Below are 19,937 nucleotides of genomic sequence, written 5' to 3' on the forward strand. Positions count from 1 at the left end.
TTTAAAAAGTGTTTTTATACCAATTTGCTGTTTGGGCTAAAACCATCATATGCATCCTGTTTTGGCAAGCAGGTTTCTGTAAGTGTCCCTATACTATTCTCAATCAGTCATCACCCATAGGACTGGAGCAAATTCTAATGGTCCTCTTTATTACCTGACTATTGACTGTATCATGGCCTTAGACAGGATTAACAGGCAGAGTTTATGATGTATATTCTACCACTGAGGTGGTCCTCGTGAAATTCAAAGCTAAACATTGGCATCCTTTGGCATTGCTTATTTTTCTATGAAAGATTTTGTACTGGAATGTGTACCTGTTAACCATAAACATAAATCGTTTTAATTTAGACTGCCTCGTTTGATCTTGCTTCATTTGGACTTTGGGTTACTCACGCGGGTTCAGTTTGTTTTGTAATGTAGCGATATACGGTAAATGGGTTGAGGTTTAGGTCAAAGGGTTTAGGCTTAACGTCTCAGACTGATTGTTAGATGTATTCTTTAGTTTACAGGTTTAGCCTTCACCTTTGGGGTTTGGTTTTAACTCAAGCATGCATATTTGAGTGCTGGATTACTTTTGGAATGGTAAAGGTATTGTTTCAGTTCTTTCTTAGCAGTTAACCAATTTACAGTTTGGGATAAGCCTTACTTGTAGGAGTCTAGGTTAGACAGAATTTTCAATGATCTATTTCAACCTCACTTGTGCTTAAAGAAAAGGAATACCCCTGGTGGCATCACTCTGGTAGGGATGGTATGGAACTTTCTAAAATTATTTTTGTTCCTGTGGCTCTGCAGAAACATTAGGAAATTACACATGAATAGTAAGGAAAAACTTTAAGCCATAAAGACCTGTTAGTAAAAAGAGTGAAACTTGCATGGAAGGGGTATATACACATTTACAATTTAAAACTGAAGCCAATAGTAAACAAAAAAGGACAATAAGGAAATGTGCAAGGAAAATAATGTTTCGTAAAAAAAGTAAAATGTGTATGGGAGAGGTAAATACATATTTACAATTTAAATGGGAAGTAGAATGTGAAAGAAAAAGAGAGACAGAAACAGAAATATAAAAGGTGTATAAAATAAGGCTACCAACGAAATGTAGGCATACTGGCCTTTCATCCAATGTTAGAGCTCCAGTTTGGAAAAACTCTAAGATTTAATCAGAAGATAAAAGCCTACTGGTCCTGCAGCAAGTATTGGGGGCCTGCAATGGTTATGACAGCTTGCAATGACCAGGACGGGTGTGCCTGGACTCACAGAAAAGTGAGCTGTAGGAGGCTCAGGTGAGCCTCTCTGGTGTACGGGCAAGAACCTCCAGCATTCATGAAGGGCAGTATGAGGGGTCATAGGCGGGGCCATGAGGCCTATGTTGTTATAAATTATGCTATGTTGTAGTAGGCACCAGCAGTAGGCAGAGGAAGCACCAGGACTTTATAAGATGAAATATGATCAGAGCAGAAATTCAAGTTTGCTAAAGGTGAGTATCTCTAATATTCATTTGATCAATAATTATAAGGATACCCTTGTATAAGGCTAGTGGCTCCTCTGCACTGGTGATGGTCCTGTCTTCAGATTCCATTATGTTTTGAACAAGTTTGTGAGGCGTTGTTTTACTACTTTAACTCTGCCTTTAGGACCAAGTAAGGTTGAAATTCTCTAGCCTAAATGCATTTCCGCAGGCCTTTCACTTTGGTTGCGGGTGAGGTGCTCTTCCATCCAACATCATTGGCATGTCTTTTCTACTCTTAGGATTTTTTTTAAAGTTATTTTTATTTTTATTTGGCTGCTGAGTAATTGATATAAAAATGCTTTTTCTTTATTTAAAGGTCAAAATGTCCGCCCTTTAAATAAAAAGGAGTACATTCTTGATGTGGCCACAGAAATGGAGCAGGTGGATGGAAACTACATGTTCTGGTTTCGACGGGTAATCTGGGTTCAGCCGCTGAAGTTTGAGAGCGAGCTCTATGTCACCATGCACTATAACCAGGTAATCCCAGTGGCTGTGTGGGCTTTTTGTAAAAGAAAGTGCAAACTTAACTGTGTCAAGGTAAGTGCATGAAAATGTTTGTGTTTGTATATGTATTTTGTGAACTTTTATTTGCGTGAGTCAAGCATCGACTACATTTCACCCTCCCTTAAACAAGTAAGCTTGCCCTGCACAATACATGTTTATGCCAATGACCCTCAACATAGAGTAAACTAATATACTTAAGTCCATTCTGATCTTCGATGTTCATCTTATTTGCGATGGATACAAATGATCGCGCCAATCCAATCTCGTTGTGACTTGTGACTTGCCCCTGACATCTGCAATGCAACCACAAAGTAATTTTGTATAGTTTGTTGATAATACAAGTCTTTGCTGAAGACCTTCAATATCTGTCATAATGTCTAAATGTAAAGCTGCAAAGAAGGCATTAAATTCTGTCTTCTTCTCCAATTTACTGATCTTTTAATCTCCCATATGTAGTGTTTTAAGTTGTTGCCTCTTTCCCATTACTTTGGGTCTGAAGGAGCTTCAGGGGCATGAGCAGCTAGCTGGCCAACCAACTCTTTGGCTCTCAAGAGGTCAATTCTGGCAGGTCTAACTTGCTGAAATATATCCAGCCCAAAAGCCCAGATATTGGCAAAACAGACGCAATTTGATGTGTTAAAACTATTTTATGCCTTGTTTTTAAGTTGAAAACGGAGAATGGGAAGTCTTTACCACATGTGGTAAACGCCTCACCTTGGGGTAATGGTAGTTACTATGTGTGGTAAATGCCCACCTTATTCTGACCAATTTGCAATGAGAGCTTTTATGTTTACACACACACAGTTGTGGAGAGTTATTAATGAATTGCCTCCATGTTCTGCTTCCATCTTTCATGTCCTTATAACAAGTTAAGTGCTAAATTCCTATCCCTTTGTGAACAGGACGTTGCACATGGACCGTAATTATGAGTTGTTTGATAATTATCATAGTCTCGGAATTGCCCCTGATAGAGTCCAGCAGGTCAAACCTGCTAAAATGTGTCGGGGGTGGAGGGGGGGTGGGGGGGGGGTGATATCTTCAACACTAATCTCCACCTCTTTTGCCCAGATTGAGGCTGTTATAAATCCAGTAGACTGCACTGCCTGCCATTTCGTCCTCAGGCCTAAAAAACGCGGTAGCCTGTGCGACTTTCTTTCCATTTGGAAGTAATTAAAACACTGCAAAATGAAATGAAGTCCAAATTTACAAGCAGGGAATTGTAGGGGCTTCAAAAACTCCACTTAAGTTCTGTCTTAATACTTCCAGTTGGCCTGTCCATCTTAAGAGGGACGAGGGTTCTACTGAACATGCTGTTTTCCTAAAGAGGAACAGTTGACGGGTTTGTCTGTGCATGCACTCACTGCCTTTCCTCTGATAAAGGCTACATGATGAAAGCCTGTATGTAGTATGAAATGTCTGTTTGTTTTTAATGCAAAGTCCATGGCAATTGTTTCCTATGTTTGATTATCACTGCATTCTCACAGGTTTTGCCAGACTATCTGAAAGGACTGTTTAGCATCCTGCCACACAAGCAGCCCAGTGAGCAGCATTTCCAGCAGATATCCAGGCTAGCAGCCCTCCAACACCGCGCAAAGGACAGCATCTACCTGCCCACCATGTGAGTATCCACACACGCTCTAGCGTCATCTCTTTTGTTCGGGGCAGACCTGAATAATGCTGCCTTTCTCCTGGCCTGAACACACACGGGTACCAATGGGCCAGATGCTCTCTCCAAAAAAGGGTAACTCTAGAACCAAACATGGCTTAAGTCTGTACTGGGCCAAAGATCAAGCTGTACAAGAGCGCCCTGCAAAGCAACCGGAGAAAGCAGTGTGTCCAGCACTTGTGGCTTCAGTCAGAATATAGTTCATTCATTCTTTTGGCATGCTACCTCCTTAAAGATCAAAAAGAACCTCCTTGCCCTCAAATAACTTATATTCTTTGTGCAAAACCCAGATTTCCAAAGTAGAACATGGTTAATGTAACCACCGCTTACTTCATATGTAGCAAGGACAGTGCAGGAAGGATGTTATCATTGTACTCAACCAACTACCTAAACTTCCAGTCATTGACTGTATGCTTACCTTTGACTCTGTTTAGCACTCCGCTGAGTTTTCAGCTAGGTTGGCACCATACAAATTCCACAAATGTATTCATACAACCCTATCTAATGTGTTCTGAGGTTAGTGAGGCAGTTGTGTTATTATTGCAAAAGAAACAGCATTTAAAACATTTTACTTCTGATGACACGAGTTTGGTAGAATCTATGAGATTTGTGTGATCTGAAGAATTTGTAGAATATGAAGGACTGCCGGTAAAGCTCAGTAGACTTCACATCATCATGAGACACAGAATCTGCCCAGGATGAACACATAAAACTTGCAGAGTGCGATGGAGCAAACACCTTTATTCAGAGTCCTGACTCAGAGCCCTTATTCTCTTGGACCGGCCTGCAGCATTCACTGCCATGAATTACTCCACCTTGATTGACTGCCTGTACCCAAAGTGTAGTAGCACAGCTCCAGGCACGGTCTATGGCAGATGTTGGTCTCCTTGCCTCCTTTCTGTTCACAACCCTTCCCACTTCCCTTCCTCTACCACAGGGCTTAACAGTGTCTGCTCTTTTGTTCAATGTCTACCTCACTCCTCTGGAATCACTGGACTACTCATGCAGACTCACTTACTACAATACCACTATTGATAAATATATTCGCAGAATCCACAAAACAACACACACAAGCTACTTCAGCAGATTAACACACAAAGAATACCAATGGATTCCCAAGCCACCAGGCAAGACAGAGATAGTGCTGTTCAGCAAGACATCCTTGATACTTCCACACTTTGCTGGAACTCTCTTCTTTGGTTCTTGCCACCGTCATCCAAATAATAATCACAAATCTGGCCATCCACATGGACTCGTACCTGTCCCTTTTTCCTTAGTTAACTCTCCTGTTAATTCTATTGTTTCCATCTTAGAGCACGCCCTTGAGTAGCTGCCTTTTCTTCAAAGAGTACTTGTAATAATATCTGGTCCTCTACATAACTAACCTGGCCAACAAACTGAACCTAAGCCTTCCCATTACCCTAAAATGCAGCACATACAAAACACAGTAAGCTCCTACACCATCTCCGTAGGCTTTGTTATGGAAGTTTGCAAAGTGCATGGTCGCCAGTAACACCTAATAGATTTGTCTGTCATGAATTGCGACTGATGTTTTCTGAGAGGTTATTGAAGGGAAAGAGGTTGGTCTTGAGAAGCTTTTTAAATATACTTCTGACTTCCCATGCATACAGATGATAGATGTAGGAAAAGGGCATTAAACCCTGAAAGCAAGAGACCACAGTCTTTATGAACTGTGACTGAGCTCCAACAAAGTCAAAATAATCTAATTGCTGTTAATCAAACGCAATTCTGTGAGGAATGCCTAGCTTACCTGTGGTAGCCTGCCACAAGCAGCAAGGTCTTCTGGAAAAAATGGATGCGATATTACCAAACTAATTTAGTTACTAATAATCAATTTTAATATTAAAAAATAATTAAAAAAAGAAGAAAATAGGAGGTATGGATCAGGGCTTATTGCAAAAATAAAAAGTGTTCAATAAAACGTAGCGTGGAATTCTACAGCATGGCTAGGCTGAACATTCTGGCTGGCGGGGGTCCGCAAGGCAGAATACCTCATTTTCACTGACCCACGGAAGCGTCACACCAAAAGCTCTGAGAGGGAAAACTAAGAAAATAAAGCCGCCAAAGTCCGATCTTTTTCGGGTAAGCTTGGCACCTAGCCCCATTTTTCAGAGACATTTTCAGTGTCCCACTGCACAGGAAACGTTCTATTCCCTCTTCCAGAGCCAGGGATCTCCTAGGACCAGGAGTAGCTGCACTGTCAGTATCTCTGCAGTCTGCTCACCCACCCTACCCACCCTCCACCTCAGCCTCTTGAGTAGGTCCTGAAGTTGGTCACAAATTGTGAGCAGACAGCCCAGGAGCTGAAGACATTTTTTGCTTTCTGTAAAAATCCCCCCAGCTCCAAACAAAATAAAGAGTGCGCACCGGTCCACACTTCCGAATGTGCCCATTTCAATCAAATGTCCCGTTGCCTCCTCACACCCTCCCACTTCATAAACACAAATGAATTCTGTGCTGTCATAAATGCATTTGCTAGTGCGGCTCTCTCCGCCACGAGAGTGGAGACTCCAGCATTATTAAACCATACTCAAGCGGTGGGATTGGGAAGTGGTTTTGCCTAGTAAGTTTGGAAACCATTACAAACATATATGTTTATTGACATTCCCGACTCCTTTCCGACCTCTCCCCCTCCTGGAAATGGTCGGAGATTTACTCCAACCAGGGCTGGAGTAACTCCACTTCCAAGAGTTGAAGGGGAGCGGATCACCCAGACACAGGCTGGGTTTGCAGTGAAAGGTCTTTTTTCCTATGGGCAAGAATGTTTTCCCCGCAGAGAAAATAAATGTGCATTTTGTATAGGAGGCTCCATCAGCCTTGGGTGAAGCTCTCTTCTATGTAGAACTCCGCACATGGGGAATAGGAGCAGGGCCGGCTTTAGGGCAGTGCAGCCTGTGCAGTAGGGGTGGGCGGAATTTGCGAAAGTGACTTTCGCAAATTATCGCGAAAATGTAAAAAATCTCCGCAAACATGCGGAAATATCGCGAAGATGCGGAAGTTTTTTTCCCGCCCGTTCGCGGTATTTTCTGCGTGGTCGCGGCTCGCCAACTTACCCATGCGGTTACTCGCAGGCGCGGCCATCATGTTTTCACTCTTCTCGCGGTGCATGATCGCGAGAAGAAAGACGTGATCGCGCGACCAATGACATTACTGCGGGCGCGAACTGTCGCGAGACAGTGCAAATGGCTACCAACAATCCAACATCTCGTGGAGAACGCGACCGGATCGACTTGTCAGCGAACGTGGGGATTCAGGTAAGGCGATCGCGCGCGCGCGCGAGAATGTATTATTTTACAGCGCGAGCAAGAAACAAATTATCGCTAAGCTGCGGAATGCGGAAATTTTGACGTTTTCGCGCTCTCCGCGGAACGCGAAAATGTCAAATTATCGCAATTTCCGCAAGCGGAACGGAAATTTAGCCCAGGCCTACTGTGCAGCCGCACTGGGCGCAGACATGTGGAGGGGGACTCTGACCTGAGGGGGGCGCTGTGTTTACCAGTAACCTATGATTGGAGAAATGAGAGGCACTTTTGCCTGGTGGTAGTGAGAGAATCCGAGGAGGCAGTCATGGGGTGTGGGGGCGCCAAAAATGATTGCCGCACTGGGTGCCAGCAGCGCAAAAGCCAGCCCTGAATAGAAGCCTGTAGGAAAAGTCACATGACATTCCCGGAAGTGTGGCTGGAAAGCTATGCCTCGCACAGTGGTCCAGTGCTATTTCCGGGAATGTTGTACTTTTACGGGGTGTTTATTAATAGTACCCGGAGTTCCGAATCTGCCAGTTTTAATGAGGCCCTTTGACATCATTAAAATGTTGGCCTGACTAGAACATTCCATCTAAATGAGTCGAACTGATGAAGTTATTTGGGTGTTTACTAAAAGATAAGTGGCTTCTTTTTTCTAATAAGATGAGTGTAAAATGTTGGGCTATCCCTCCAAAGAAGTCACACGCGGGCTCTGCGCTCAACCATCAAGTCCCGCCGGCCATCGCATCAGGAACATAAAATAGGCAGACGCAACACATAAACTGTCCCATAGAATCCATAGTCACCATTAGACAGCAGTACAAACAACGAATGACGTTAGAAATCCTTTCAATGATGCAGCTGGAAACCATCGCACTTTGCATCCTGTTTTTTTGTAAAAGTCATTAGCTTTGCTGAAAACTGGAATCGTCTGTTTTTTATGATCAAATATTATTGTGTAACTTTTGGGGCCTTTCTGGATGGGTAACTGTTACAAATTTTCTGAAGAAATTTGGAACTGAAAGAGAGGTGATAGATAGCTAGATAGATAGACAAACAGACAGACAGACAGACAGACAGACAGACAGACAGACAGACAGACAGACAGACAGACAGACAGATAGACAGACAGATAGATAGATAGATAGATAGATAGATAGATAGATAGATAGATAGATAGATAGATAGATAGATAGATAGATAGATAGATAGATAGATGCATACGTACACATATAGATAAATATATACTTATTGATATATATATGTCCATTTCCACTGTTTCAGCTTGATTGGTATACACTACTGCTGCGAAATAATCATTAAAAAGCAAGGCAACTTGTATTGAAAGATTTCGAATACTCAGATATGTTTTTCAATGGTTGTTTTGGTGTAAATGCAGAATTCGTCCCCCCATTATAATCTGTGGAACACATAGGGTCCCAGTTTCAAAATCAGCTCAGCCTGCCAGGCTCTTTGTCATTGGAAGGATGACAACATCAGTGCTTATTTCAACGAGAGAATTTTTTTTCCCTGCAAACTTTATTGCATTTTACTATAAGAATTTACTTGCATTACAGAAACATGCCATTCACTGCATTGTGACATATATCATAGAATACATTCAATACAATCTACATTTTGAGTACAGTCAACTGCATTTTGATCTATGTCAAGCATAGACATATGATGACCATGGGCATAAGATCAAATGGTCAACTGCAATATCCCACCCACTCGGATCCCACATGGATCCCTAACAAAACTATGACCTTTGTATGTCACTAGAAACCATCAGCATGTTGCTGGGGGGCGGTGCCTATGTGGGTGAGGTGCTCTTTATATATAAATCCTGGGGGGGGTCAGTTATTACAGAGCCTACTCTTGTGCAGTCATCGGGGGTAAGCATTCTATGTTAGAGCACGTTCGCTACCTGGGATCCCGCCACCTCTTCAGAGTCTGGGGTCTGCTGCTTGAATCTCACCAATAGCATGTCCCACTCCATTGAAATTAGATTTTTTCAGAGCCCCCTACTCTCCTCCTGCCTAAGAGCTATGCTTTCTGCCAGGCCTCACACATTTAGATCTTTCCTCCAATCTATGAAACTTGGGGCTCTCGGCGGCTTCCATTGTCTTGTCAGAAGACGCTTTGCCAACAACAGTGCCAGGTTAGCAAATCGGGTTTCCACCTTGAAACCCTTAGGACCCACGAGGAGCCCCACTATACAATGTTCCAAGTGATCAATACGAGCCTGTCCTGAAAGTTTATTCAGTGCAGTAGTTATCCCTGCTCAGTAGTCGAGCAAATGTGGGCAGTCCCACAACATATGAAGCAGATTTGCTGCCTCCACCCGACACCGCGCGCACATCGAGGACGCCGCTGCGTAGATCCGACTAAGTCTATGTGGTGTTAAATATCCTCGATGCATTATCGCATACTGATTGAATTAATACTTTCTTAGGCTATTCTAGAATTCCCGCCCATTCCTTGTCAGAGAGTACTCTGCCCGGGGGCGTCTCCCACGTTTCCCTCAGTGCAGTAAGTGGAGCCATAAGTAGGTAAGGCGTTGCCTGTTAATGCACCATTTAGTTACTGGAGTGTGATGTTGGCACAGTGTGCTAGAGCAGGAGAGACACTTCTTACTGATGCTTAAGCAGCTGCTGGACCATTGCCACTCTGCCTTGGGCACCGCACTGTCAACGTTTTAATCCACTACCTTAAATAAAGAGACAGTAATGTTTACTGTGCAATTACAGTGTCTCCTCTGTTTGTTCTGGGGGAGGAGAGGGCAACCAGTCTCCATTTTAGAACAGGTGTTTTCACTTAGGCACCCTCCCCCCGCCACAACTCCCCAAGCAGGTGCTGTGAAGTGAGTTAGGCCTTAGTTTAATGAAACACTGGGAACCCCTAAATGAATACATTAGGAGTGAGTGAAGGAAAATTAACCACACGTCAAATATAAATTAAGCCTGATGGAAATTAATCTTACATTCTCATCTCTTAATTAATGTCACCTGCTCTCAAGACAATGACAGTGCTGCAAAATTGTGGCCTGCTTTTTTTCTAATATTATTTTTATTGAACATTTGAAATAGAAAGGTGAATAATATCTTTAGATAAAAGTTTCTTCACTTTAGACAAGTTAATAGCACCATTCATAAATGAAAACGAACAATCATGACACATTAGAGAAAATCAAATAACATTTTTGCGCGCTTAGTGTTCCCCCCGGAAAGATTTACCTTGTAATAGCTTCACTACTACCTGTCCATGTCCCCATAAACCATATGCAAAATATTTGACTACATCCAAAACCCAAGAGCCCAATTCAAACAGCCATTTTCTGAATTAAACATAGATGTTTATGGCCGAAATGGCTCTATTTACACTGGTCTGGTATCCACAAAAGGTTATATTCTAGGTGCAAATGTTTTTGTAAATGTTAAATGTGTTCTCCACACTTGTGTACAATTACACATCTTTAAATCCCACGCAAGGATCGGATGAAAGCATGGTTTGCTTTGAAAGTTTGTGAACACCCACTAATTAGTAATCTTGTGGACATCCACTGAGCCCCCTCTGACTATTTCCTATCCAGAAATTGCCCAGATTTACTCCAACAAAGGGCATGAGTAAGTCCCTTTACGGGATAGGAAGGGGAACAGAACACCCCAGCCTTCTTGTGAGCACAGAACAAAGATTTTCTTCTCAGGAAATAAAAAACACCAAAAGAAAAAAAATTACAATTTTACCCTGGGTGATTCAGCACTGGGGCAAATGGCGCTTGTAAAAATGTCACATGACAGTTCCTAAACGAGGCCTATAAACCTCCACCTGGTGCATCTTTCCAGGCATACTACTGTTAATGCTTATGAATATAACAAAGTATTAAATCTGCACCTGTTCAAGAGGGCAGATGTGCAACTTTTTTGGTGTCTGTGGCCCTCAGTGTTTAACTGGTAGAAAATTGCTCGATGCTGCCTGAAAAGTATTTTATAGTTCAATGAGTGGGTGCACACCCCTTTCACACAGTCTCCTGCCGTGCCACCCATACATTCGCCAGTAATCTCTTAATCCACTTTCAAAGCTGCATCGAGAAAGGCAAGGAAGTGTGTTGGTTTCTTTAGGTCTACCAGGCTCCGTAGGTAGGGTCAATCCCTATCTGTTCCTATTGGTGCTACTGTTTGGATGTTTCCATTTTGTTATGCGACGGGGTGGGGTATGCTGCTCTTTGAGTCATCTGTTAGTGTCGCCTCTATTTCTGCCTCTAGGTGACTGCTTTTGCAGCTGTTTTCATGATCTGCATGCCAAGTGATTAAAAGCGGGCTGGACTGTTCCGATTGGGCGCAGGGTCAAGACTGATTTGCATATGGCTGGGTTCAAACTGGAATGGCATGGGGAGCAAAAAACCGATAGATTTAGGCCCAGATCTCTGTACTGGGGTGAATGTATGACAGTGTTCTGCATTCTGTCCATCAAATGTTCTTTTTGCAATTTGTCACCCCGAGTGGGACGGGTATGCTCAGATGTGGGTCCTATGCTCTCCATGCCATTGGAGTCAAGCTATCCTGGCTGATGAGGGGTGAAACTCCGAAACCGGCCCTAGGATGCTTGTTACCAGTCCAGGGAGGACCTGGCTTGGCAGTTCGGGCTGAACTGTTCCCATTGGGCGCAGGGTCAAGTCTGATTTGCATATGGCTGGGTTCAAACTGGAATGGCATGGGGAGCAAAAAAACGATAGATTTAGGCCCAGATCTCTGTACTGGGGTGAATGTATGACATTGTTCTGTATTCTGTCAATCAATTGCTCTTATTGCAAGTGATTAAAAGCTGCATAAACCTGTACTGAATGTCATGAACATCTGCAGAAGCATCTATGGGGGAATGGGTGAGGGTAAGTTATAGTTTACAGGGAAAACCTGAAAATCGGCACACAGTGGACTCACGTTTTGTTAGTTTCATGGCAAATTATTTAACAAACTAGATCAAACTGCACTGCAAATGTGCATTTAGTTTATAAATATAAGGGCCAGATTCACCAGATCATTCACGAGTATGGGAAGGAGTACTCTAGGAGTACTCTTTGAAGTACTCTAACACGTCTTTGTGGGTCGTCCCCGAAACGTCCCATTCCCTATTAGTAAAGGTGAATAGAAGCCACGCTCATTTCTATTTATAATAACTATATATGAGCGTTCCCCAAATTTTCCAGTTTTCTTAACATTTTAGATGTTTTGGGGCTAGGCGACAAAGGCATATAAGAGTATGTAAAAGAGTACTGCAGGAGTACTACTGCAGAATGCCTTTGTGAATGGGCCCCTTTATTCGGGACATTTAGATAAGTACGGTATTTGAAATATTTAGTGTCTCTGTCCTATTCAAACACATGTCTTCCCTGCTGCGTTGCCTCCCCCCATACATGTCTCTTCTTCACCTCTTTGGACCAGTGTTAGCATTGATGTAACAGGTGAATTGACCATAAGGCTTGCTCCATAGGTGTGGTTCTCTGAACATACTGGGAGACTCCCAGAAGCCTGCTACGGTGATTGTATATGTGGCCAGTGACAGGGTACCTCCTCTTACAGGTACTTTACCAGCCAGCCCCATAGAAAATGCCCCATCTGACAATGTTTCTTGCAAATCAGCCACCGTATGTGCCACTTTTATGAAAAAACTCTGCCAATATGGCAGAGAACTCAGAATGTCACCGTTTTTCTTCTGCTACCAGAAATTTGTTACGATAACAGGTGAATTTGTGGCCATTCAAGCTCTAAAATAGGTTCCTAGGTTGCTATGTTTTATTCACATTTTTTCAATTGCTTTAACTTTTTTTTTAGCTGCCAGAGCATATGAGGATGTCTTCAAGCATTGTTAAACCAACCCTCCGTTTGGTCAATACATCATTTTGATTTGACCCTACTACAATAATCATACTCATGGCAATGTCACCTCAGACACACACTCTACTTTCAAACATCATTTCTTCATAAATTAATGCTTTCTATGGAGATCTGAATGCAGATAGGTAAGTGAGGCCCTGATTTATATTTTGATGGAGGGCCTGCCGTTCTGCCATGGGGACAGAGTAAATTAATCCGTCCCCATGATGGAGGAACGCCCCCACCCCCCCCCCATGACATTTATAAATAACCTCCAAGGAGGCTGTCATTTAAAAAGCATTTGGAGGAACCGCCGTGTAGGAAGCTGGCTTAGTATGGTGCACATTTATTTAAGTGATGCACCTTGCACTAATCCGGGCAACGCTAATGGTGGCTTTAGTGGTCTTTGATAACCATAGAAAGCTCTCAAAGTGGTAGCTGCGGAGAGCAACCTTCAGTCGTATCTTGAAGGAGTGTTCAGCAGCTTGTTTTACCAGTTTAACCTTCGGATGTAAGTTAAATGAAAGAGAACCACACTGTGTATAAAAAAAGTTGTATTTATTACATAACACTCACTAACACATTGGTATATCTCCCACCCGGAGATATCAACACAAATACCCAAAAATACTTCAATTGCAATAAGGTAAGTAGCACAAAATACAGTGGTATCCAGGGGGAGGCCAAACCATATATTAAGAAAGTGGAATGCGTACTGCAGAAAAGGACGGGACTCAGACCAGAAGATCCAGAGGAGCCGGGGACACAAGGAACCACCCAGGGTAAGTACCCAGGAACCTCACGGAGGCTGTGTGCAGAGTGGAACACAGCCGTGTGACCAATGGACGTCAATGGAGAAGTCGAATTTGCAGTTTTACAGAAGAATAACCTTTCACAGAGAACCCCAAAGAACAATGCCCACCGATGTCAGACAGTTCAGAAGAGTTGACAGTGTCCTTGTCGCTGCAGCTGTGAGGACCAGGCGTCGCTGAGGAAGACCAGGAGCCATGCTTGAGCTGTCCCGCATAGGATGTTGGTGACTAGGTGGCCTTCGTAGCCGCAACTGGCGTGGAGAACGAAGAAGGAGCAGCATTGGGACCAGCAAGGTCCAGGGGACTCACCAATAGCAGGAGAGTCAGAGCAGGCCCTGAGTAAACAGGGGAGCTCACTGAAGCAGGATAAGACCCTCAGGAGAACCCACAGGCCAAGGCACAGGAGTCGCAAGAAGACATCAAGCAGCTAACCAAGAAGGAAGGCCCACAGTGCAGAGGATGCAGAGAGGATTCTGTACTTGCCAGGTAGAGATGCTGGAGGCTGGAGCTTCATGTAGCTCGAATATCTCTGGAGTGCAGAGCCAACAAGCCTTTGCAACGGCATGTTGACGTGGTGCCCAGGGGTCTGCTCCCAGTGGTTCCGACGAGGGATACTGGCCTCAAAATTGCACAGAGGACAGGTCAGGCCTGGAGGGAGTTGCAGAACCACCACCTGTGTTGCTGAGCCTTGAGAAGTCAGTGGGAGGTCAGGAGCAGCAGACCGAACAGTTACGTTGCAGTGCCTGCAGACGCAGGAGAGTGACTCCTTCACTCCAAGGCAGATTACTTTGGGTGTCCTTGATGCCCACAGGTCTGGTGAAGATCCTGGAAGAAGCTCAGACACAGACGACAAAGAAGACTTGCTGAACAGCGAGACCAGGAGCAGCAGGAGTTTTCCTTGGTGCAGTCTCGGTTCCAGGCAAATTCTAAGTGTCCAGACTGTCGAAGAGTGACGTAGTTTTAGTATTGAGTCTTGTCCCATGACGAATCTGAGGACCCACCCATAGGTAGGTCCCTAAGTACCCTAAGGGAAGGGTTGGAAAAACTCAAGGGTCCCTCCCACAGGAGGGGCTGGACAGAGGAGAGGATACTCCCATGTCCTTTGTCCAGTTTCATGTCAGAACGGGAGCCAAGGGCTCATTGAACTGGCTCAAAGTGAAGTATGCAAGGAGGGCATCAAATGTTCCCTTCAAAGCAGTTTGGCGCTAGCAAGCGCCTCCACCACAGCCCAATGCACTAAGTCCTGTCTGGGAGGTGGTCACACCTTCCTGCAACAGGAAACCTATTGTTCTACCTTCCCCTGCTCAAGCTTTGCTCAGCAGCAGGAGGGCAGAATCTTGTTTGTGGTCAGCAAGAGCACTGGCTTGCTGTCAGACCCTGAAAGGCTGTTACCGGTGGTACAGTGAAGTACCCCAAGGGAGCCCCCAGTCCATGATATCATACTTCCAACATTGGAATCGGTGTTGGGGTATGATACCAACATGTTTGATGCCAAACATGACCGCGTTCGGTGCAGTCACTATATAGTTAGACATCTCGTAATGACTGATGCCCACTATGTATTAAAATGGCAGACCGCACTTACAAAGCCTGGAGAATCAACTCTGAGGTTTGTAGGGGTGTCCCGCTCATGCAGTGGCACCCTCACAGTTATAACCAAGCACCCTGCCCTCATGACTGAAAAGCCTGCCATAGGGGTGACTTATAGGTTTTAAGTGTAGTGACATCAGATATAAGGAAACTTATATCTATCGTGATAGGTGCTAGCACCACCTCACACAAGCTGCAATGGTAGACCTGTAGTCGGGGGCGGAGCTTACCGCGCTGGGAAAAGGCCGCGCTCTAGGCGAGCTCTCCTGACTACGCTGCAATCCTGCATTTATCCTGGATACCCAACCGAGGTTACTCTCCAAAAACGGAGGAATCGTGCTGCTGTAACACCCGCCGTGGTATATGGGCGCTCTATCTTCATCTGCGATGCACAGGATCGGAGCGGGACGGACTGCGGACTTGGCCGGGCGGTGATGCCGAGCTTGGTGCTGCCTACGTCGGGCCGCATCCTGTACGTAAGCCCGAGGCGCCGCTATCCGGAGCAGGCCTATTGACGCGGCCGGAGCAGGGACCAACGTGTGGCGAGCGGAAGGCGCCGAACCGTGAGTGCTGGTGACCGCGGTCGACGGACTGCTGTACCGACTCCCTACATGAGCCTTGTGGAGCTTTAGAGGGTGCAGGAGACGCGCTGGAGGCGAAGTGAGGCCCTGGTCCAAGATCGGAAGATCAAAGATCCTGAGGAGGCCCGGCGTCGCGGCGCACGGTAAGAAACACCCCCTGGCTTGCTGCGGCCCTCCTTGCCCTGCAGCGCCCTGCCTGTGCCTTCTAGCAAATGTGGGCAATATTGACTGAAGCTGTCATACGGCGTGAGGGGTGGCCCCAAGGCACATGGTTGATCTGAATCTGCCTGACAACATAATCGTTTTCGGGTGAGGCCCATACGGAGAATACAGAAGGAACTGTGCTAACGGTGAAGAGTGGCCATATGCGGAAATCTTGATGGAATGCTGGGAGGTGGAGATGGGGCTTGGCGAGGAGGTGCCCCCAGCGGAGCACACAGTACTGCGCAGCGTGTTTTGGTGACCTAGGGCGGCGCAAAAGTGCGAAGCATTCCGCTGATAGCGAGGGGAATCTATTGAGAGGCCGCGCTACGGGCAATATACTAGACGCGTACTTACAGGGTCTACTACATGCGGTCCTGCGTGTCCTTCTCAACGTGCATAACAATTTGCGCACTGATTGATGTTCCATCAGGGAGTTCACCCTGGGATATCGGGAAGAGGCCTATTCTGATGGGCGTACAAGCACCTGCTCTGACGAGGTCGTGCCTGCACCGGACCAGCTGCGCACCTTTCTATAGTTAACGGACCAAGCTGTGGAGCTGCCATCTACCTCCGCCACTGATACAGGGACTGTGCTGAGGTGCTGGATTAGAGGCGATCCACCCCTGGGCTTGTCCTTCGGTGTCTACAGCTGTCTGGAGACCCCTACTGCTGCAATTGAACCATTCCCTTCATGCAGGCTGAGATGGGGAAACAGGATAAAAATCAGCCTAAGCTACACTTTGAGCAGCGCCGGAAGACCGGGATATGGGTGCTGAGGTGCCAGATCCGAATCCCGTAAACACTACAACGTCAGGATCTGACACTACAGTGGATTTCCAGGCAATGTTCACCACGATACAGGCAACCCTGTCCAACATTGACGGGAAAATAGACTCCTTGACCTATCGGGTTGACCGTATGTCAGAGAGGCTGGACAAACATACATAGCGAATAGGTGAGGCAGAACGCCGAATATCCGAGGCAGAAGACTCGCAACATCAAACTGAACTGAAACAAGCCAAAGCTGACAAAGCAATACAATCTCTGTTGGTGAAGCCTGAGAACTTGGAGGCCCGCTCGCGCCGATGCAATCTGCGCATCATAGGAGTGGCGGAGTCGACACGGACAGGAAACATGGAGAGGTACATTGAAACACTCCTAACCACTCTCTTGGGTAGAGAGGTCTTCTCTGAGGTCTTCATCGTAGAACGAGCTCATAGATCTCTTGCACCTCCACCGATACCTGGAGCACGACCTCGTCCTATAATCGCAAAGATACTAAATTACAGGGACAGGGATGCGGCCCTTTGTAAAGCTCGACAGATAGAAACACTAAATTATGAGGGAATGAACGTCTCCATCTACCCGGATTTCACATCGCAAGTACAAGAAGCACGCAAAATATTTCTGGAAGTAAAGAAAAAATTAAGAGATATGAACATCCCCTATGCTATGCTGTACCCTGTTCGTCTGAAACTCACGGAAGATGGCAAAAGCAAAATTTGTAACGCTCCTAAGGAAGTACTAAAATACTTGCAGCTAAACGATCCACAGACCCCGCATCGCAAATCTCCAAGGGGTGTGAGCGCGGAAAAGGATCCCACCTCGGATGTAGAATGACAGTGGCTGCCAAATTGGTATGGTGCTCATTATCCGGTGGTGAATATAACGAACTCACAGAACTCATAGACTTTTTGTAAGTTATCCTGAGAATCTTCTATGTACCGCAAGATATGTAAGTGTGGTTATATGATTCCTTATGTAATATCTTAATGTTTCATAATCCTGTTTTTACAGATTCCGAGACAGGTTTACTTAATTCTCAGATCTCGGTTGTTATATGATATCTCATGATGCTTAAATAACTATGGGGTTGCGGCGTGGTCCCCCAGCCGTTCATTGGGTGGGGTAGTTAGCCGGGGGTAACTGTCCCCCCTGTGTATAACACAACCTTTATTTTTGAACCGTGTTTGAATTGGGGAACAAACTGAGGGGTGGGATTTATGTTAGCAGTTATGGGGACTTGTCTTTGCCATATTTGGGATGGTGAAGTGGGAGGGGGGTATGGAGCAGGAATTTGTTATGTTGACAGTCGTACACATACTAGGACAACATACTCAGGCACACAAATGCGATACGCAACCCAGGATGACACACGCAAGCACCTACTGATTATGGTTAGGGCACGAGAAGTCAGTTCCATAGAAACAAATGGTAATATCAAGCACATATACGAAGGCTAAAACAACACCTTTGCAAATCATAACGTGGAATGTAAGGGGCCTAAACAATCCTAAGAAGATTAGACAGGTCTTTGCTTACCTTGACAGGCACCACATTGATATTACGCTGCGTCAAGAAACACATCTACTCCAGCGCAAGGCAGATACACTAGGTAATAGGTGGGCAGAAGTAGTAGTATCTGCAACATATTCCTCATATGCTCTGGGGTCACTACAATTATACGTAAAGGAACAAACTTTCATCTGCACCAGTCACTAATTGACCCGCAGGGTAGATATGTCATCGTCATAGGTGTCCTGAGAGGAACCAAAATAGGCATCATTAATGTATATGGACCGAACACTGATGATCCTGCCTTCTTCATGCACCTCTGGGCACAGATCCGCGCACTACCAGATATGGAACTGATATGGGGAGGGGACATGAATGTAGCACTGGATGACACGTTGGACAGATCCCAGAATACCACAGAGCGGCACACCCCTGCAGCCTCCACTATTCTCAATGGTATGACAGAATTTCGCTTGCTAGATGTGTGGCTAGCACGCAACCCGACAGCTCGTGCTAGCACTCATTCCTCTACAGTAAATAATAGCTGGTCAAGATTGGACTACTGGCTTCTCACGAGTCACGCTTCCACATGGGCTATAGCTATAACACACCTTCCCAAAACACTCTCTGATCATAAACCCATCCTACTGGCATTAAGAATCCCGACTTACACACCTCCTCCATTTATATGGTGATTCAATGCAGCGGCGCTACTTGACCCCATATATAAGGATACAATACAAAAGGCGATAAAAGAATATTTCGCTGACAATGCAAAATCAGTAGACAGCGCAGGTACCTTGTGGGAAGCCTTTAAAGCTACGCTGAGGGGAATCTGTATAAATACGAATGCGGGTATCCTGAAGGATATCAGAACACAGCTGAAGATAAGTGAGGATCGCATAAGATGCCTAGAAACAGAATATGACACATCCCATAGCACACTCACCCTTAGTGATATAAGGGAAGAACTGAATAGATACAATGCGCTGGCAGATGATGAAATAAAATACATCTCCCGACGTCAGGTAGCACGCAGATTGGGGGAGGGTGGAAGGCCAGGCAGGGTGCTAGCCCATAAAGTATGCGCGGAACGCAAACAACAAACGGTTACTCAGATAGAGGACAACAGAGGACAATTACATTATGACACACAGGGTATACTTAACACATTTGTAGAAACATACCGGGATTTCTATAGATCACAGTCCACAGCACAAACAGCTGATATCTTAGAGTATATTGAAGATATTGCCTTGGTATGGCTTTCTGACACGCATCGGGAATACCTCGCTCAACCTATATCGGAGGAGGAAGTATTGACAGCAATCAAATAGCTACCTAATGGTAAATCGCCCGGTCCTGATGGATATACGGCGGAATTTTACAAAGCATTTCCTGACCTACTCATTCCACCATTGTTGGAGATGTATGATGAAGCCTATCATAATAAACTTCTCCCCCTACGCTACGTGAAGCGCTCATCGTGGCCCTCTTAAAACCAGACAAAAACCCAGACAAGGCGGACTCATATAGACCTCTGTCATTGATAAACACCGACGCGAAGATACTGGCAACAATCTTCGCCACAAGACTGCAACCGCTCATACCCACTATAGTTTTACCTGACCAATCC

The 19,937-nt window shown here is 45.1% G+C and overlaps 1 protein-coding gene across 1 annotated transcript in view; it reads left to right on the plus strand.

Annotated features, from left to right (window-relative positions):
- MYO15A (myosin XVA) overlaps positions 1-19,937 on the plus strand; it is a 1,126,038-nt gene that overhangs the window by 1,010,328 nt on the left and 95,773 nt on the right. The window contains exons 63-64 of the mRNA XM_085631315.1: positions 1,827-1,987; positions 3,499-3,632. Coding sequence (XP_085487441.1) covers positions 1,827-1,987; positions 3,499-3,632 — 295 coding nt within the window. The remainder of the gene's footprint in view (positions 1-1,826; positions 1,988-3,498; positions 3,633-19,937) is intronic.

Source organism: Triturus cristatus, chromosome 10 (genome assembly GCF_964204655.1).
Source record: "Triturus cristatus chromosome 10, aTriCri1.1, whole genome shotgun sequence".
NCBI lineage: Eukaryota > Metazoa > Chordata > Amphibia > Caudata > Salamandridae > Triturus > Triturus cristatus.